The following is a 16,931-nucleotide window of genomic DNA, read 5'->3' as shown; positions in this document are numbered from 1 at the left end:
AACATGTCCTTCTCGTCTTTGACTGTCTTCTTGCTCTTCCGAAGTTCCCGCTTCATTATTGCCCAGTACTGCTCCACCGGGCGCAGCTCCAGACAGTTTGGCGGATTCATGTCCTTTGGAACAAAATGGACAGAATTGGCCTCATACCACTCCAGGACACTTTTAGAATAGTGGCATGATGCCAAATCTGGCCAAAATAGCGGAGCTTCGTCGTGCTGCTGCAAGAACGGCAAAAGGCGCTTCTCGAGGCACTCAGATTTGTAGATCTCGCCATTTACTGTGCCCTTTGTCACGAAAGGCTCACTCCTCAGTCCGCAAGAGCAGATGGCCTGCCAAATGAGATATTTGGAGGCGAACTTCGACATTTTCTTCTTCTTAAATTTGTCGTCCACATCGAACTTGCCCTTGCCGGTAAAAAACTCCAACCCCGGAATTTGCTTAAAATCGGCTTTTATATACGTTTCGTCGTCCATCACACAGCAGCCATATTTTGTCAGCATCTTCTCGTAGAGCTTGCGTGCCCGAGTTTTAGCCGTCGATTGTTGCCGCTCATCGTGGTTTGGGAAGTTCTGTACCTTGTGTGTATGTTGTCCAGCTCTCTTCTTTGCATTCTGGACGTAGCTCTGCGACATGCCGATCTTTTTAGCCAAATCACGGCTTGAGACGTTGGGATTTGCTTTAATCATCCGCTTCACCTTTCCCTCCGTCTTTTTGTTCTCCGGTCCCGGTTTTCTTCCAGCTCCTTTGCCGTGGTCCAACGTCAACCGCTCCTGGAACCGCTTCAATACTCTGGAGACGGTTGAATGGTGAATGTTCAACATTTTTCCCAACTGCCGGTGCGACAGGTCAGGAAATTCCAGGTGTTTGGAAAAAAATTTGTTCTCTCAACTCGCGTTGGTTCACCTCCATTTTCGTTGAATCGAAAAACACGACTTCGAGTTTGACAGCACGTACACAATACACATCAATGAGAAAGTGTGCAAAATTTGGTTGATTTTTACCCAATGGTAAAAAAGTTATGCCCTGTTGAATGTGTCGCAATAATTTCGTGTTCGCCCTTTAGTGGTAAGCGTCGCAGCAGGTCTGGGTTCAATCCCAGTCAACGCTGCCGGGAAGTTCTGAGGCATAACATATCTGATCACGCCTTCCTTCGGGGTTCCCGGTTCATGAGTTGATGGGTCGATAGGTAGGGTCCAGATGTGGGCATGCACAGTTGTACACACCAACTGCTAATTTGGTAATAACTTTTCACTCAGATGTTGAAATTTATTTTTCTTTAAAGTAATTGATAAATTAGGCTCATAGTTTACTATAAATATGCGAAGATTAGGTAAAGCTTAACATTTGAATCAACACTAATCAATTTAACACTTAAATTCCGAGATGTGTAGTAAGCATTTCTCACCTCATTTTTACAACGCAAAAACAAATACAGTTTACTACTAGCAATAAAATCTACTTTATTTTACATATCTATAACAAGCTTACACTCTATTCTATCTACTGCTTCGAAAAGAACTATGTTCCGTCAACTGTGTGCAAAGTTATTAGCAAATGAGCAGTTCGTGACAAAACTGTATATGCCAAGCATAGGTGTGGGTAGCATTGGTGCTCAGCACGAAAAACAAGGAATATTCCTAAAATATAATATACACAATTAAGTACAACACATAACAGACGTTATCCAACGCCAACCCTGCGGTCGTATCTAGTATACAACCCTTCCAACTTTTTTCTAAAACTTAGCTATGAAAATAGTATAAATCACCTACCCTCTAGCATGTCCATCGTTGCACCAATACGAAACTATCGATATTAAATTGGCTCACTACTTGACTAGTCTATCGGTCCCAAGCAAATCGCACTATGTTTGTTTTAATTCGCTATGAAAGTTTGACAGATAAAATGAGGGGTTCGTGGATTTTCCTGTGTTTTGAGGAATGCATCGATTATAGTACGTTCAGACTACAGAGTTATAACATGTTATAGTGCTATCTTGATGGTGGTTTCTGTGTTGCAATTAGTTGACAACCGTTATAACATGTTATAACTCTCTAGTCTGGACAGCGTTTTATACCCCGTTCACATTACAGCGTATATCACGTGATATACGCTGTCTTGCAATGAGCACTCGTACATCTAGTTTTCACTGGAAATCCTATGTATGAGTGCTCATTGCAAGACAGCTTATATTACGTGATATAGGCTGTAATGTGAACGGGGTATTAGATTGGGACCGAAGATAGTACACTCATAAAATTCGACACATTTTATTGGCGAATTTCCATGATTTTCATTCCCTAATAAAATTGATATGGTTATTTTCCTTAACGACGTGTCCCCAAACATCATCCAAACCATTTGTGGAAAAGTTCGTCAATTTGGGTTATCGTTCATTTATGGTATTTGTTTATTAGGCAGATTGTTACTCCCAACAACGTTTACCCATTTTTTGGGAAGTTACGTTGTTACCGATCTGGATGTTTCTACCCAAAGTTGAGTGAAATTGAAATAGCGTAACCGTTAGACCCTTTGCAAAAATTACCCTTATCTGTCAGGGCAGCAATTTGTTTATTATTTATTTATCTCCTCCGACATTCGCATTGATAAAACGAAAAAAGTATGTGAAGAAAATAAAACGGGAAATTATACGCAAAAAAAACTCAATTGCAAATGCTAAAAATAATTGTGCAATCATCTCTGTTTTGCCATCGTATTCGTCTGCGTCGTCTTTGTTGTCCCAGGTGTTGCGAGTGAGAATAGATCGTGCGTTTCGAGTTGTGCTAGAGGTGTGGTTCTCTCGCCATTATTCACCATCCATCCGTCAGGTAACTAGAATTGGAATCGCCGTGAACAGGAGCACAACGGAGTCGGGAGTTCCCCATTCCGGAACTGTGGTGGAATGGATGATGTGGATACGGCTAGCTTCGCGGGGCTACGCGACAAAAATGAGATCATCAGCAAGTATCTGGAGCAGTTGAATCAACTGAAACAGCTGGCTGCGAGGCGGGGGCGAATCAACGAGGCGGAATTCAATCGCTACCTGATTCGACATTACTTTCACAATAATAACATTATCAATTATATCTTTGATAAGAACACCAGCCGGATTCTGCTCAAGACGGTCATCGACCGAAAGAAAAAGATTATCAACTTTATCTTCGTGCTGCTGACATTGTTTATTGTGTTTTCGTACAAACATGAAGTGTCGACGGTGGTGCTGCGGAACATCCAGAGCTTCATCTATCCGGGAATGCGGGTGTGGCGGAAGGTAACCGTACCGATCATCGCCAACTACCCGTCGCTGACGGAATACTACGACGAGAGCTGCCTACTGACGAATCCGTACTTCCAAGTGGAGAACCTCAACTGTGATCCGTGCGCGGACGTAGCCAACGTACTGGATCTGACCAGTATCGACCATGTGGCGGTCAATTATCCGTATATTTTTAAGGTAAGCTTAATATTAGTGGTATTGGACGGAAGTGGATTGAATTAATGCAGGATTGTTTCCGTTCCCAACAGACGCAGAAGGAACTAGTCGACATTAACCGATTGCAAGCGCTGTACGAACAGAACCGTGCCATTTTTACCAAGGATGCGTACAAAATCCAATCGACGCATACCGAGATCCGCAATCTGGACGATCTGTTCCGACACTTTGTGAACGCTAGTCAGCAGGTGGAGAGTCACAGCGTGTGGCGCTGTAACCGGATGGCACCGGCACGGTTACTGAGGTCAATTTTCCCCCGACCGGCGCGGCTTCCCGCCACAGGAGTCAGTCTGGAGCGGTACCTAGTAGTGGACACTCCGCAGGCACCACCGTACCGAATTCCGGACGCCGAGTGTGCCAACATGTTCGTCATCCAGGGCTACGGAAGCCGGACGTTTCTGCTTCGACCGACGCAGGAATGCCGGCACCGGTGTCGAACCCTGTCCGTACGGCTGCCCGCCAGCTACGGGTGTAAGTAGTCGACGGTGATGGCTTTTCGATTTCATGCAACTTCTAATTGATTTTCTTCTGTACAGTAATCTACAACTGGTGGTACTGGAAACCGATCTCGCTTCCCGAACAGTACGCCAAAACACCCTCCGTCAGCTACATCGGGTCCTACTGCTGAATAAGTGCTGTTCGTAGTGAGACCAGTGCAAAAGCAGCAGCAGCAGCACAAGACACCATCTCACCGAAGCCAAAATGCATTCAAAGTAGCTCTTTCAGGAAACGTACAACCGGAATATTGCTATTTATGTTGTGACGCAGAGGTGCTAAATGTCATAAACATGTTTGGGGGAAAAATGTTGGTGAATTTTTTTTCCCTCATACAATTTAGTGGTGACATCTCGTGCAGTAAAAATGTACACTTACCACCTATGTGAGTGACAGAGCAGACCAAAAGCACTTGTGTAAGTATCTTCATCGTTTTCTCTTTTTCATTTATTTTACGATGACGTGAGATTAGCCGTATTAGTCGTAAGGGCGTCGTGCGCGTGTGTGTGTATGTTTAGGCCGATTTGACTTTAGTTAAATGTTTTACGTGTACTTTTTGTAATGCATGGTTCACATTGTTGTAATAATAATTGACAAGCAAAATGGCATCAAGGTAGCCTTCTGATACATGTTATAACTCGCCAATGTGAACCTGCTATAAGATAAGCAGACAGCGTCGTCCAAGGGGAATTGCCCCTAGTACAACCAAGATTTAAAGAAAAAAAATGTTTTCGAATCTTGAATGTAGTATTTAATTCTTGTCTCGAAATTACAATGGACTGTTTTCAAACGAAAAGCCTGCAACTCTTCACAACTCTATCGGTCCTATATTTTTTTCTAAGTCTTAAGAGGTATCTAACAATCATTCTAGATTAAATTATCAATCGCCTTACATTTAGAAACAGCTTATTTATTTATTAAAACCTTAATTTATCCACATATGGTGAGATCTGACCCTTCCTACGAAATTTAAATTCGGACAAAAAAATGCTCCAATTATTGTTTATTGAATAGATAATGTCAGACAATTTCTGAATAATGCCAATATGGGACCCTTTTAATCCACGGTGAATAATTTGATTTGATGTTTCGCATGATGTATTTTATCCAAGTCAGACTTTGGCCACTTCCCCACCAGGTGTAACCAATATGACTCCCAGCATTCAATCTGACCAATGGCCTTTGACCATCCTCTTCATCAGTTCACGTGTGATTTGATGTGTAGCATTATGGATTTAGCATATGTCAATGTCTGGCCACTTCCAGCGTTGTAAAGTGTCACCTTCAATCAACAAAATGGAGAGTTTCACTAGCCACCTGATGTGAATATCAGATCCTCTAGTGTCAATATCTTTGTCACAATGTTATGGCGAGAATGACTTGATAATCGTGATGCAAATATTTCTCACTGGTGTCAGCAAATCGGTTCCAGAAAAAAAAGCTCATCGAGTAATTTCTTGATACACTTGATACACCTATTCATTAGACTGATGCAACTTTTGAAAAATTCGCTCCACAGTGCTCAAACGGCTTCAGATAGGGTCCTGATTAGCCTCCCAAAAATTGCACTCTATTGATAAGAAACTGAATTGGCGATTTGAAGTTTATATGGGTGAAAAAACAAATCTTTGATTCATATCTATCTAACAAAAAATAACCATATTGCTCTGCTTTAAAAACTTACTGACCATTTTCCTAATACTTTGAAAAAACTGTTTAATTTTATTTTTTTCTTCGATTTCAAAGTACTTTATGACAACCGACCGATGCGTTGCATAGCAACCTAGACTACATAATAAGATCGTGGTAGGGCTTTCCTTTTTGAATTTTCTTTGTTATTGTTGGATCCCAGCAATCATTGGACACGCAATCCAATCAGAGTAACCTTTGAATTAAATATTTTGTCACCTGACGATTAATTTCGAATTAGACTTCCAATAAAGATAGACTTGTTACAACCGCTCAAGATCATTTTATTCCGGAAGTACAGGACATAACAGTTATCATGATCAATTGACCCTGGAGTACGTCAATTGATGCGGCTTCTGGACGAGTCTGCAAAACGTGCGAATAAGACGAGCCACGTGGAGGAAAATTCTGGGGAATCGGCTTTCGCTGGGAATAAGGCTGGCTTCAAGTGCTTCGAATGTGGTCGTTTCGGGCACAAGCGTGTCGTCATGTTGCGGCGAAGGAACGCGAGAGGAATCTCAAACCGAATGGAAGAGGTAAACGAAAGTAGAAGGGCAATGCAAATGTCACTTGCGAAAATGAGGCGTCGTTTATTGCTGCTACGGGTAATAAAATAGACAAAGCAAAGTTTGATTATTTGGTTCTACATCAACAGACTGGGTTTAGTCCTAATGATGGATTAAGCAATACTAGGAAATACAATATAGTCAAGAAGTAACAAGCTCCAAAGGCCGTGAAGTCCAACTTAATTTCTAATTCTTAAAAATATATCACGGAATCTCTGACGCTGCGTCTCGCGTGCCAAGTGAAAATCAAATAAGGAAGCAAAACGATTGAAAACCCTTTGTAGCCCATTGATAGCACCATACGAACTATAGTTTGTACGACGAAAAGGTATTCTCAGCATTGCGTTGTTACGGAGTGCTCGTGGTTGAACGTTAACGTCGATTTGTTGTAGAATAGAAGGACAATTGATTCTGCCCTGTAGAATGGCTGCCACAAACAGGGCCCTTGTCGTATCTCTTCGAATCCACACCGACTTTCGTAGCTTGGTAGGCGATGAGGATCCCTCCAAGATGAATCGTCGTTGAATAGACTCTACTCTTTGTACACTGTTTTGGTAATTGGGATTCCATACAGGGCAGCAGTATTCTAACACCGACCGGACGAGAGAGCAGTAAAGCGACTTCAAACAGTAGATGTCCGTGAAACTTTTAGCTATCCTGGATGCTTTGTCGATCACGTACGAGATATGCTGACTGTATGTGAGTTGACAATCTAAGATGACTCCCAGATCCTTAATGTGATTCACACGATGTACGTCAACGCCCTCTAGGATATAACTGAATGTAATTGGATGTTTCTTCCATCAGAACGTGGTTACTGAACTTTTTGTTGGATTTACAACCATGCGATTCAGTTGGCACCAATTAACAAAAGTGTTGAGTTGGAGTTGGAGAAGGAGGCAGTCAGCGATGGCTCGGATTCGGAGATAGAGTTTCATGACGTCTGCGAACGACAGTCGTGGACCGTCGAGGACGAACTTGACGTCGTTGAAATACACAATAAATATCAACGGGCCGAGGTGGCTACCGTGCGGAATACCCGAAGTGGCAGGGAACGAAGGAGATCGGCAGTCGTCGATTGCAACTTCCAACTGACGATCAAATAGATAGAATGCGAACCATCGTAGAAGACTGTCGTTTATACCGAGCCTATTTAGTTTGGCGATCGCTGTCGCTATTCGCATAACAGTCCTATGTAGATAGGAAATCCATAGGACATGGGACTGTTATGCGAATAGCGGCAGTATAGGATGGTTCAACTTGTCGAAGGCGGCTGACAGGTCAGTGTAAATGACATCTGTTTGCATATGGTCTGTCATACTCTCCATAATGTACGAGGTGAGACACAGAAGGTTGGAAGTAGTCGATCGCACTGCCATGAAACCATGCAGATCTTCACTCAAGTGCTGCTTGAAGTGAGAGACTAATGGTTCCATAATGACCAACTCGAACAGTTTAGATATGGCACACAACGATGTGATGCCGCGATAGTTGTCGATGTTTCTTTTGCATCCCTTCTTATGCACTGGAAACATATCAGCTGATTTCCAGCAGGAAGGAAACACCCCACTGGAGAGGGACATTTCGAATAGAAGGCAGAGAGGAGCCACCAGGCTATCGATGTGTTGCTTGAGAAAGACGGAAGGAACTCCATCAGGTCCAGGCTTAAATGAAGACTTCAGTTGCGAAGCCGCCTTAGTTATTATAGCGAGTTCAATGTTGAAAGCTGCCAAAGATTGACCAGACATTGGAACATTACTGGCTGCTAGAGAAACGTGCTCGTCAGGTAGGTTCTCATCCGAGAATACACTCGCAAACTTGGTTGAGAACAGACGGCAAATGTATTGAGGGGATGAAGCTTCTTCGCCGTTCAGTACCATAGTCGATGGAAGACCAGACTCCTTTCGTTGCTCATTCACATAATTCCAAACAGTTTTCGGGTGAGCTCGAAGCTTCCGTTGAACATCTCGTTGATAATCCTCGCATAATGGTCCTTGAGTTGTAGGGTGTGGTACTTGGTGTATTTTCTTAGCGCGGCTCTTTTGGAAGACTTTTACATACGGAGTTCACTTGTTTGCCAAGGATGATTATTACCTTGTTTAGGAACGTGTCGCTCAATGACGTAAGCCAAAATATGCGAGAGCGTTTGTCCAAATTCAAAAGAAGTTCACCAATACTGTCGTGGTCAGCATTTCGGAAATCGTAGGAGACCTCTAGGGGTGGAATGACCTCAGGAATTTGGTTACATTCAAGTGCAATAACTGAAGGAGGATGGTGTGGAACAGTCTTTATCAACGGAGAAACAGCCATAGACAAATGCGAAGCACTACCCTGAGCGGTGACGAAGCAAAGGTCTAAGCTACGATTGTTCTCATTAACCACGTGGTTGATTTGCTTCAGAGTGGCGATACTGTAATGATCCAAAAGGCTTACAGCTCCAGAGGGAAATGTAGAACGGTCGTGGTCCGGATACAGGAATCCACCGTAAGATGATCGCCAATAAATTGCCGGTAGATTGAAGTCGCCAGTTAACGCATTGGTAGTGTTCGTGCCGAACCAGAGGACTTAAACACAAGCTGTCCCGAGTTTGTGTAACCACGCGAAGGTTTACTTACCACGCCGAACGGTTTGGATGGTACGATGTTGCCCTGCCGGGACTGCTGGAGCGAGTCCTTTTTTTTCTCGATTCTATCAAACAAACTGTTCGAGACGCTAAGACAGTTATTCTCCTAAATTGAGAGACTGTTACAATAGCTTGGTTCAGAATTTTGATAGACCGAAAAGGAGTGCCTTCAGCATCAGGTTTTTGGACTTTGATTTTAGACCGAGGACTGAACTTCTCACTATATTAGAGATTCTGGTCTCAACAGTGGTCTAAGCTTAAAACCTGATGAAGGTACTGGATGGAAGGAATTCGCATCTTAACAGATCGACAAACGATTTAAGACTAACGAAAACATTCAGTTAATAAGTTGGAAATTTGCCTTATATAGGGGTTTGAGTCTAGAAATATTAGTCTCCTGCTAAGATCTTCCTAACGTAATGTTGATAAGAACGAAAGAGTCAAAAATTATTCCTAATCTAAACTTTATCCATCGTTCTCCTTCAAGATCATGTGATGCATTTGGGACCAACGCAATCCGACTCCAACGCAGCGCCTTTACCTTTACTGGCGAAAGCGTATAGTTTCCCCACTGACGAACAGACATAGCACATTGGATTATTTCTCACTGTAAAACATCGTCGCTAAAACATATCCGCCATGTGTTGAGTACACTGTGGTGGGTAGTACGCTGTACAGATGGCGGTAGTGTGAAAACGTCAAACGCAAGGGAATTGACTATGCGCCAACTAAGATACTTTTAAATTGGCCGATAAATGCTTGTTCGATGAACATCTTGCGAGTGTTATGTCTGTTTGTCTGTGGTTTCCCTATGCTGAGTTTATTTTTTGTTTTATACTGCGTTGGGTACATTCTACGGAGCAAACGAGAGCGTACCGCTTATGCGTTCTCTTATTACATAACATTGACCTAGAATATTGTGTCATTTTCGTTGCTCTCGTGTTCATTGAACCTGGCTAAGCGAAGGGATGATGGAACAGAACAGCTGTTTATATTTGACTTTGAACTTTTATTTCTTTGCATCGTCTTGAGTGATTCGAGAACGTTCTTCAATTATTGCTAATTTATCGCATTCACAACAGGTAGATTGGGTAAAAGAGAACAATGAAAATTTAAAAAGGCAAAGCCTACCACGACCTTAATATCTGATCTAGGTTACTATGCAACGCATCGGTCGATTGTCATTTAACACCTCCGTTCAACCGAAAAGCCATAGCTTGTTTCGCAATTTTTCAAAGGTTCCCTTGACAGTCCTTTCGTAAAAATATCAGTGTAAATAATAAAGTTACATAGAATGTTGACATGTGTCATCTGCTTGTGATCCCGTGGTTCTTCAGCAATCCGGATGCAAGACTGGTTGTCCTCAAATAACGGTATCGGATGATGAAAGATGTCTCCAAGTTGTTCCAACAAGTTCTTGAGTCAAATAGTCTCACAGAGAATGTTATGCAGGTTCAACCGAGGATGTACATACGGCGGGGATGGCGTTCGCATTTAATGCGGAGGCATTTGTAGAGGACCTACCGTCAACCATAGACGGTCTTCGTCTTTCATTTATTTAACGTCGGTCTCTGTTCCGCAAACTAGTGCCAATCACTGTCGGGCATCTATTGCCATCCATTGACGGCAATCAAATGTGCAGGAACTTCCACACCTGCGTAGGACACACGAGCCGGGACCAACGGCTTTACTTCTCTTCTGAAGGAACACGTGACCAGAGATTTTATACCTAAGAAAAATCCCACCGAGCTCGGCTGGAAGTGAACCCAGACCGATTGGGGTGAGAAAGCAGTCACGCTTTCCTTTGACGGTCTACAGAAGCGGAGTGACTGGATCCATTGGAAAGCTGCAATCAACGGTGAACTAGAATCGTTCCGAAGTCAGCGCGAAAGAACATCGTAGACTGCAAATGGGTCTTCAAGGTGAAGTGTGATGAAGCTGGAAATGTAGATCGCTTCAGGGCTCGACTATAGTCACTATATTTATAGTCTGGCGGATAGCATTTCGATCTATTCAAAAGCGGAACCAATTCAATATATGATACAAGTTCTCCGGTAGTGGTAGAGCAGAACTACCATGGGGCGGACCAAGACTCAAATACTAAGGCCAATTGCACCAACAAATCTTCAAAGGTACACAAATTATCATTTTATAGCTTATATTTTGTGCCCCCCCATTGGTCCCTTACATTGTGTACATTTATGCTCTCATTGTGCCTACCACCTGTTCTTTCCAACTAGTCCAATCTGTCTAGCTTAACTTTATTACTCACGGTACCGTGGACGTGACCTATCGGATTGCCGACTTCTTCACGAGGTCTGCCCGTTCGTTTTGAATTGTTTGACTGCGCTTCGCTGAACGCTGTTCCACACACGTGGGGGCCGTTGGCGAAGTCGTGCATCGTTCGTGTCCGCCGACTCCTTGATCGGCGCTGGTGCTTTGCAGAGGGAAGTGGATGAAGCAAAAACTTGAACGAGAAACCAAAAAAACGACCCTGAAGGGTACATCCGTTACCATCTGTCAACCAAAAAGGGTACAATGTAACTAACCCGTCGTGGGGTCGTTTCCTCCTGATATCGGTCCTGGTTGACTGGACTTGCTTCCAGTTTGCTATCGGTTGGCCACTGAATGGCGGTGTCGTTCTGAAGCGCGTTCTGAATCGTGCCTGACGGAAAAAAAGTAAATGCCCGTCAGTGACGGCAAGTTGTTGGTTTCGAGATTTCCCCTTACCGGTTGTGATTAACGGGTTGCCGGTTGCTCTCGTATCCGCAACTGCAATGGTAAAACTACTTCCAACCGCTCGTTTGCTCTCGTCCAAATGGTACCGCCTGCCCTGATATCGTTTGTCGTGCCTGACGGAATAGGAGTTCTGATTAACGAGTTGCCAGTTTCACTCGTGTCCGCCACTGCAACAGCAAGGCAACTTCTCGCCGCACGTTTGTTGTTGGCCAACGTTCTTGAGTAACGTCAGCGTTCTGCCTAGTGCCGGCAGATACTCGGGACCCAGCCTCCGGCCGGTGCTGCCCGGTGTAGCCGATGGTTACCCTACCGGTGACTAATGGCTTGCCGACTTGCCTCGCAATGGAAAAACGACTTCTTCGTCCAGTGTTGGATCCCCCACGGACGTCTAGCGTAGCAGTCGACCAACGAGTTGCCGCTTATTGCGCAATCTGTTTCGTGGCACAAACTCCGCCGGGATTCCAGAGGTTTTTTCACTGTCCACCACACTCCAGATAACGATTCGGCCACTGCCCACACCGAGGCAAAGAACGAGAAACGTGAGCTTCGTTTAGCTCTTCACTACGGTCGGTGACACTAACCCAACTTTCCGAAAACTGCAATGGCGAATGAAACCGGAATCGTACGAGCTGCTGCTGGAACTTTTCCTACAGGGCGGTATCGCTTTGTGCTTGCCTTTTGCACGTCGTTGTTCGCCGGGCTGCTTTGCATTGTCGCTTGCGAAGAGGCCTTTTCCTTCGTTGAGCGGTACTTCTGTATGACAGTTTCGATGCGCGTTTTGAATTATCGGTTGGCGGAGCGAGGGTTGCTGCATTTATTTGCTTAAATGCTAATGATGACATACTCCGGTTAGGTTCCGGTAACAAAATGTCATGTAAAACTAACTACATCGTAACATATATTATAGACCAACAATTGAAAAGCTACTATCAACTTTTAAAACAAAACGTTGATTCCTCGCCAATCGATTGCAAATTACCAGCATCATCGGTAAGGGGAAACTTTTCCCAACCCAAAGATGGTGTTAGTTTGCGTAGGCGAGCCTTGAGTAACAAGAAAAGGGTTTCCGAAGTTTTGTTCACAATAGCTGATGTGCTCTTTTCTGTTGTTGGTTGTGATTTGCTCGATTGGTAACGCTATTTGACCGCTCAATTGCTTCCCGAGATTCTTTCCGCCAGACTATGAATATAGCGGCTATAGGATCGACTGGTGGCGAAAGGCTACTCGTTGCAGCACGTAAAATAGAGCACACAAATCATGTCACACTGTACAATACAGTGTTGCCGACAAAACAGTTGCTTGATCATGTCATAAGATTATCAATCTATTAAATAATCAATAACTATTTAATTTAACGTTTGGATGAAAAACGGTCATCCGCAAATTTGTAGCTGAGAAAATGCTATAGAACTTTTCATCAGGACAGTATGGAAAAAAGACTAGAAGACAATTAACAAAAAGTTTGGTTTTCCCACAGTAATTTCCATATAAACTTCAAATGGTTTGTGCCAAGTCAGTTTCTTACCAGATGAGTTTAATTTTTGGGAGGCTGATCAAGAATAGATTTGAAGCCGTTTGAGCACTGTGGAGCGAAAATTTAAAATGTTGCACCAGTCCACCACTATTCAATGCATGCAATTGGAGCATAAGGCTTAACACACATTATCAACATAGGCCCTTAATTCTAGGTTGCGTGCGACGCTGTCTGCTAAGTCCAAACGTTTTCTAAGTATATTTATTACGACGTACTTCCACTTGATAATTTACACTTTCCCCCCTTTTTTACGATATTACTCTAAAATACAATTTAAAAAAATAAGATTCTTTCCCGTTTCAAATTATGCTCTCGAGAGAAAAGAATTCGTTTGACTGAAGAACGAGTTAGTCCACTTGATTTAACCTAACTGCTAGTTCCCTCTTACTGTGTCTTCTTTTTTTAGTTTAAATTAATGCCAAAAATTATCCCCAAACCAACAATAGAAGAAAAAAAAGGTGCGACAATTAGACGAAAGTAAGAAGAATAGACGCTTCCTTAGATAAACAAACAAAAACAAAAGAACACAAACAAGCTAAAAGGAACAATGCCATAACAACTCAATTATAAATTAGTGAGAAAAAAAAGAAGTAAATTTACCCACAAATGGAATTATTGTTTTTCCCGCCAGTGAATGATATTATTATTAATCGAGGTGATCTTTATGGTTTAAATGGGAATTTTAGTGTATGCGAAATTGTCGATAAAAAGAAAAACAAAATGCGAGTAGAATTGTGCATTTTCCCCCTCCCACTGATAAACAAGATAAATCTTATTGCATTTTCCAGCCGAGAGAGAAAGAGAGAGAGAGAGAGAAGTAAACAGTATACATAGGGCAGAAAGCGCAAATGGTTGTAAATAACATTATTAGATGATGGGGAAGCAAGTAGTGCAGATTATATTTTTTTGCAGTAAAAGAAAGAAGAAAAGAAAAACCGAAAAATAGTGAACGCGAAACGGTCACAGTCAACAGTCAGAACAGTGAAAATAAAGTGTGACGAGAAAACTTGTATTTAATCGCTCAAAATTGAAATCTCCTTGCCTACTTCTATCGCCTAAGGAAAGTATGATGACCTCCCCGAAAACGTTCCGCTGTCCTGAATTTTACATTGGAGCAAATCCAGCAAAACAATTTTCCAATACTAGGTCCAATATCAGAAAAAAAGTTTGCATTTTTGGTAAGCTTTCAAGTAAACATAAGTCAAAAAATCTTAACCATGTACTTTTTTATATTGAAGCCTTAAACAGTTTTTTTTTGTGATTTGACAAAAATTTGTGATTTTTTTTTCAGTGTGTATTTTTTTTCTGAAAAGACAATCCAGTTGCTGTAAACTTTGTCTCAAGCATTTCGATTAAAACGGACGTGCTATGATAAATTGAAAAAATGGCCGAATTTTAGCCTAAATTAGGTTCATTGCCTCTAGTAAACAATTATGCGAAGTTTCATGGAATTCGGAGAAAGTAAAATAAAACCAACAATGTTGCCAGTCTTCTTGATTTGTTGTCTTCGATAAAATCGATTCGTCAGTTGGCGGGGATTTGCATTCAGAAGCAAACGGTCAATTGAGTTGGGTTCGGCCTTCAGTCTGGTATTCTGCATCTTCAGATTACCACTTTAAATCCAGCCTTATTTTTTAAAAGCGAAAAATGCTAAGTATATATATTTAGAAAACTGTTTGTCCGGTTTGGTGTCTTCGGCAATATTGTACGTAATGACAGGGACTATTGTCAACATCAACAACCCCAATGTAAAGGGTGTCCATCAAATTGCATCACGGAAAAAAAAACGCTGTAGAAAATTACCTAGTTAACCGATCCTTTTCAAACCCACCTTTTCTTTATGTCTTCCTCAGATTTGACCTCTTTGGGATGCTTCCGTAGTGCCTGCTTCATAATAGCCCAGTATTTTTCGATGGGCCTTAGTTGGTGGGGGGGGGGGGGTGGTTAACTTGCGTACGAAAGTGACCCGTTGGCTTCGTACCACTCCAGGACAACATTTGAATAATGGCACGAAGCTAGATCTGGCCAGAAGATCGTAGGGCTCTCATGTTGGTTCAACAGAGGCAGCAGACGCTTCTGTAGACACTCCTTGAGGTAGATCTCCCCGTTTACAGTTCCGGTAGTCACGAACGGCGCACTCCGTTTGCCACATGAGCAGATCGCTTGCCAAACTGCTTCCTTACTTCCTCCGGAACATCAAACTTGTGCTGGGCGGTGAAGAACAGTAGCCCAGGAAGCTGCTGGAAGTCCACCTTGACGTTAGTCTCATCATCCATGATGAGACAATGAGGCTTCGTCAGCATCTGGGTGTACAGTTTCCGGGCCCGTGACTTTCCCACCGTATTTTGCCGTTCGTCACGATTTGGAGCCTTCTGTACGTATGCAGTCCCTCTCGATCCTTGGCTCTCTGAACGAAAGACTTGGACAGTTTCAACTTTTTGGCCACATCCCTAACCGAAGCATTGGGATTCCATCAGTGCCAAGTACTCAACACCACCAGTGGTGTTGAGTACTTGGCACTGATGAAGTCTGCAAGTAGTAGACGAAATACGCGTATCTGTCAAAAGATAAGCAATTATAACGGAATTTAAAGGAAATAAACCAACCCACTCAAAGCTCTTCATAAAGGGGTTCCGTTAAGAGGTTCGACAAATTTAAAGGATTGGGATTCCGCCTAAACACTTTTACGACACGTTTGTGATCCTGATCACTAATAGAACATCCTTTCTGACCGCATTTCTCCTTCCGTTCGATGCTCAGAGTTTCGTAGTAACGTTTAATCTCACGACTCACCTTTCGATTCCGAGTTGTTTTCCGATGTCCCGATGAGGTAGTTGAGGATTTTCCAGCTGCTTGCGCAAAATCAATTCGCGACGTTGCTTTTCGCGTGACGCCATTTTTTTCAACATTCGAAAAACTGACAGCGATAAAAATACAGTGTAAACAATACACTCTAAACTACTTCTACCCAAATTTTCAAGAGAAAATACTCAATGGGTAATTTCCTACAGCATTTTTTTTTTTTCGTGATGCAATTTGATGTGGGACACCCTTTATGTATAGTACAAGGCGTTGGTCACTCTACACAGTGTGCCAAAATCAAACTTGGACGCACCCGGGCGCAGTCATTGGCGTTGTTTGGCACCCATGGTTACAATTTTTATGATCTGGTGCACAGAGTGATTTGGAAAAGAAACGTGATTTTCATTTATTTATTGTTTGGTTGGAATCGCTGGAGGAGGAATTGTTTTAAAAATAAATAGAGGAAAATATGCGTGGAAGCATCGGGAATGCGTTCCCGGATATATTGATTTGGTGAGTACGTTCCAGTTGAAGATTGTTCTTATACATTTCTCGATGGCATTTTCGAGGGGACGTGTCTTGCTTTTGTGCGCAGAGCGTTTGATGGTCGGTTTGGGAGTGCAGTTTCGAACGCCTTTGGATACGGTTGTGTTTTAAATTTGTTCTCTGTTTTGTGCGTGCATTCGCTTTCATAGTTTTCGGCTGCATTTGCCGGATTAGCCTCCCGGACGGTTATACTCGCTTTCCGAGAAGTTTTAGAATCGAGAAAGAAAACATGATTCATCATGTTTGCAAGCAACAGAAGATTTGACACTATCTGCGTTGTTTGATCTTTTCCCCCGGACCAGAAATTTGTGGCATCGCGAGTGATAATTTTAATTTTAGTTTATTTACGCGGTCATGATGTTGGTTCACTTGCAACTATTTTTGAAAAAAATTAAGTGTTTTCGAACGAACCAAAAGTGCTTCTGAACGAGGGGCTTATTACGG

General features: G+C 42.6%; 1 protein-coding gene across 2 annotated transcripts; it reads left to right on the top strand.

Moving 5' to 3' along the window:
* Positions 1-2,597: 2,597 nt before the first annotated feature.
* Positions 2,598-14,068, top strand: LOC135700810 (uncharacterized). Of its 2 annotated transcripts, XR_010517604.1 has the most exons (4): positions 2,598-3,454; positions 3,526-3,964; positions 4,030-7,262; positions 7,307-14,068. XR_010517604.1 is itself a non-coding variant. In XM_065221467.1 (3 exons), the coding sequence occupies exons 1-3, from the start codon at positions 2,903-2,905 to the stop codon at positions 4,119-4,121; spliced, it is 1,083 nt and encodes a 360-aa protein (XP_065077539.1). In that variant the 5' UTR covers positions 2,598-2,902; the 3' UTR covers positions 4,122-14,068. The 2 variants fall into 2 exon arrangements, 1 of the variants encoding a protein (XP_065077539.1); XM_065221467.1 differs by having other exon boundaries at positions 4,030-14,068.
* Positions 14,069-16,931: the final 2,863 nt, after the last annotated feature.

Source organism: Ochlerotatus camptorhynchus, unplaced genomic scaffold, assembly GCF_037179485.1.
Source record: "Ochlerotatus camptorhynchus isolate MF236.1 unplaced genomic scaffold, CSIRO-AGI_Acam_v1.1 ptg000142l, whole genome shotgun sequence".
Taxonomy (NCBI): domain Eukaryota; kingdom Metazoa; phylum Arthropoda; class Insecta; order Diptera; family Culicidae; genus Ochlerotatus; species Ochlerotatus camptorhynchus.
Note: the sequence above shows the minus strand (reverse complement) of the source record. Positions and strands in the feature narration are given on the sequence as shown.

Coding starts and splice junctions, on each gene's coding strand:
- LOC135700810 (XM_065221467.1), top strand. CDS start 2,903: ATGGATGATGTGGATACGGCTAGCTTCGCGGGGCTACGCGACAAAAAT. Junction 3,455..3,525: donor ATTATCCGTATATTTTTAAG/GTAAGCTTAATA, acceptor CGTTCCCAACAG/ACGCAGAAGGAACTAGTCGA. Junction 3,965..4,029: donor GCTGCCCGCCAGCTACGGGT/GTAAGTAGTCGA, acceptor TCTTCTGTACAG/TAATCTACAACTGGTGGTAC.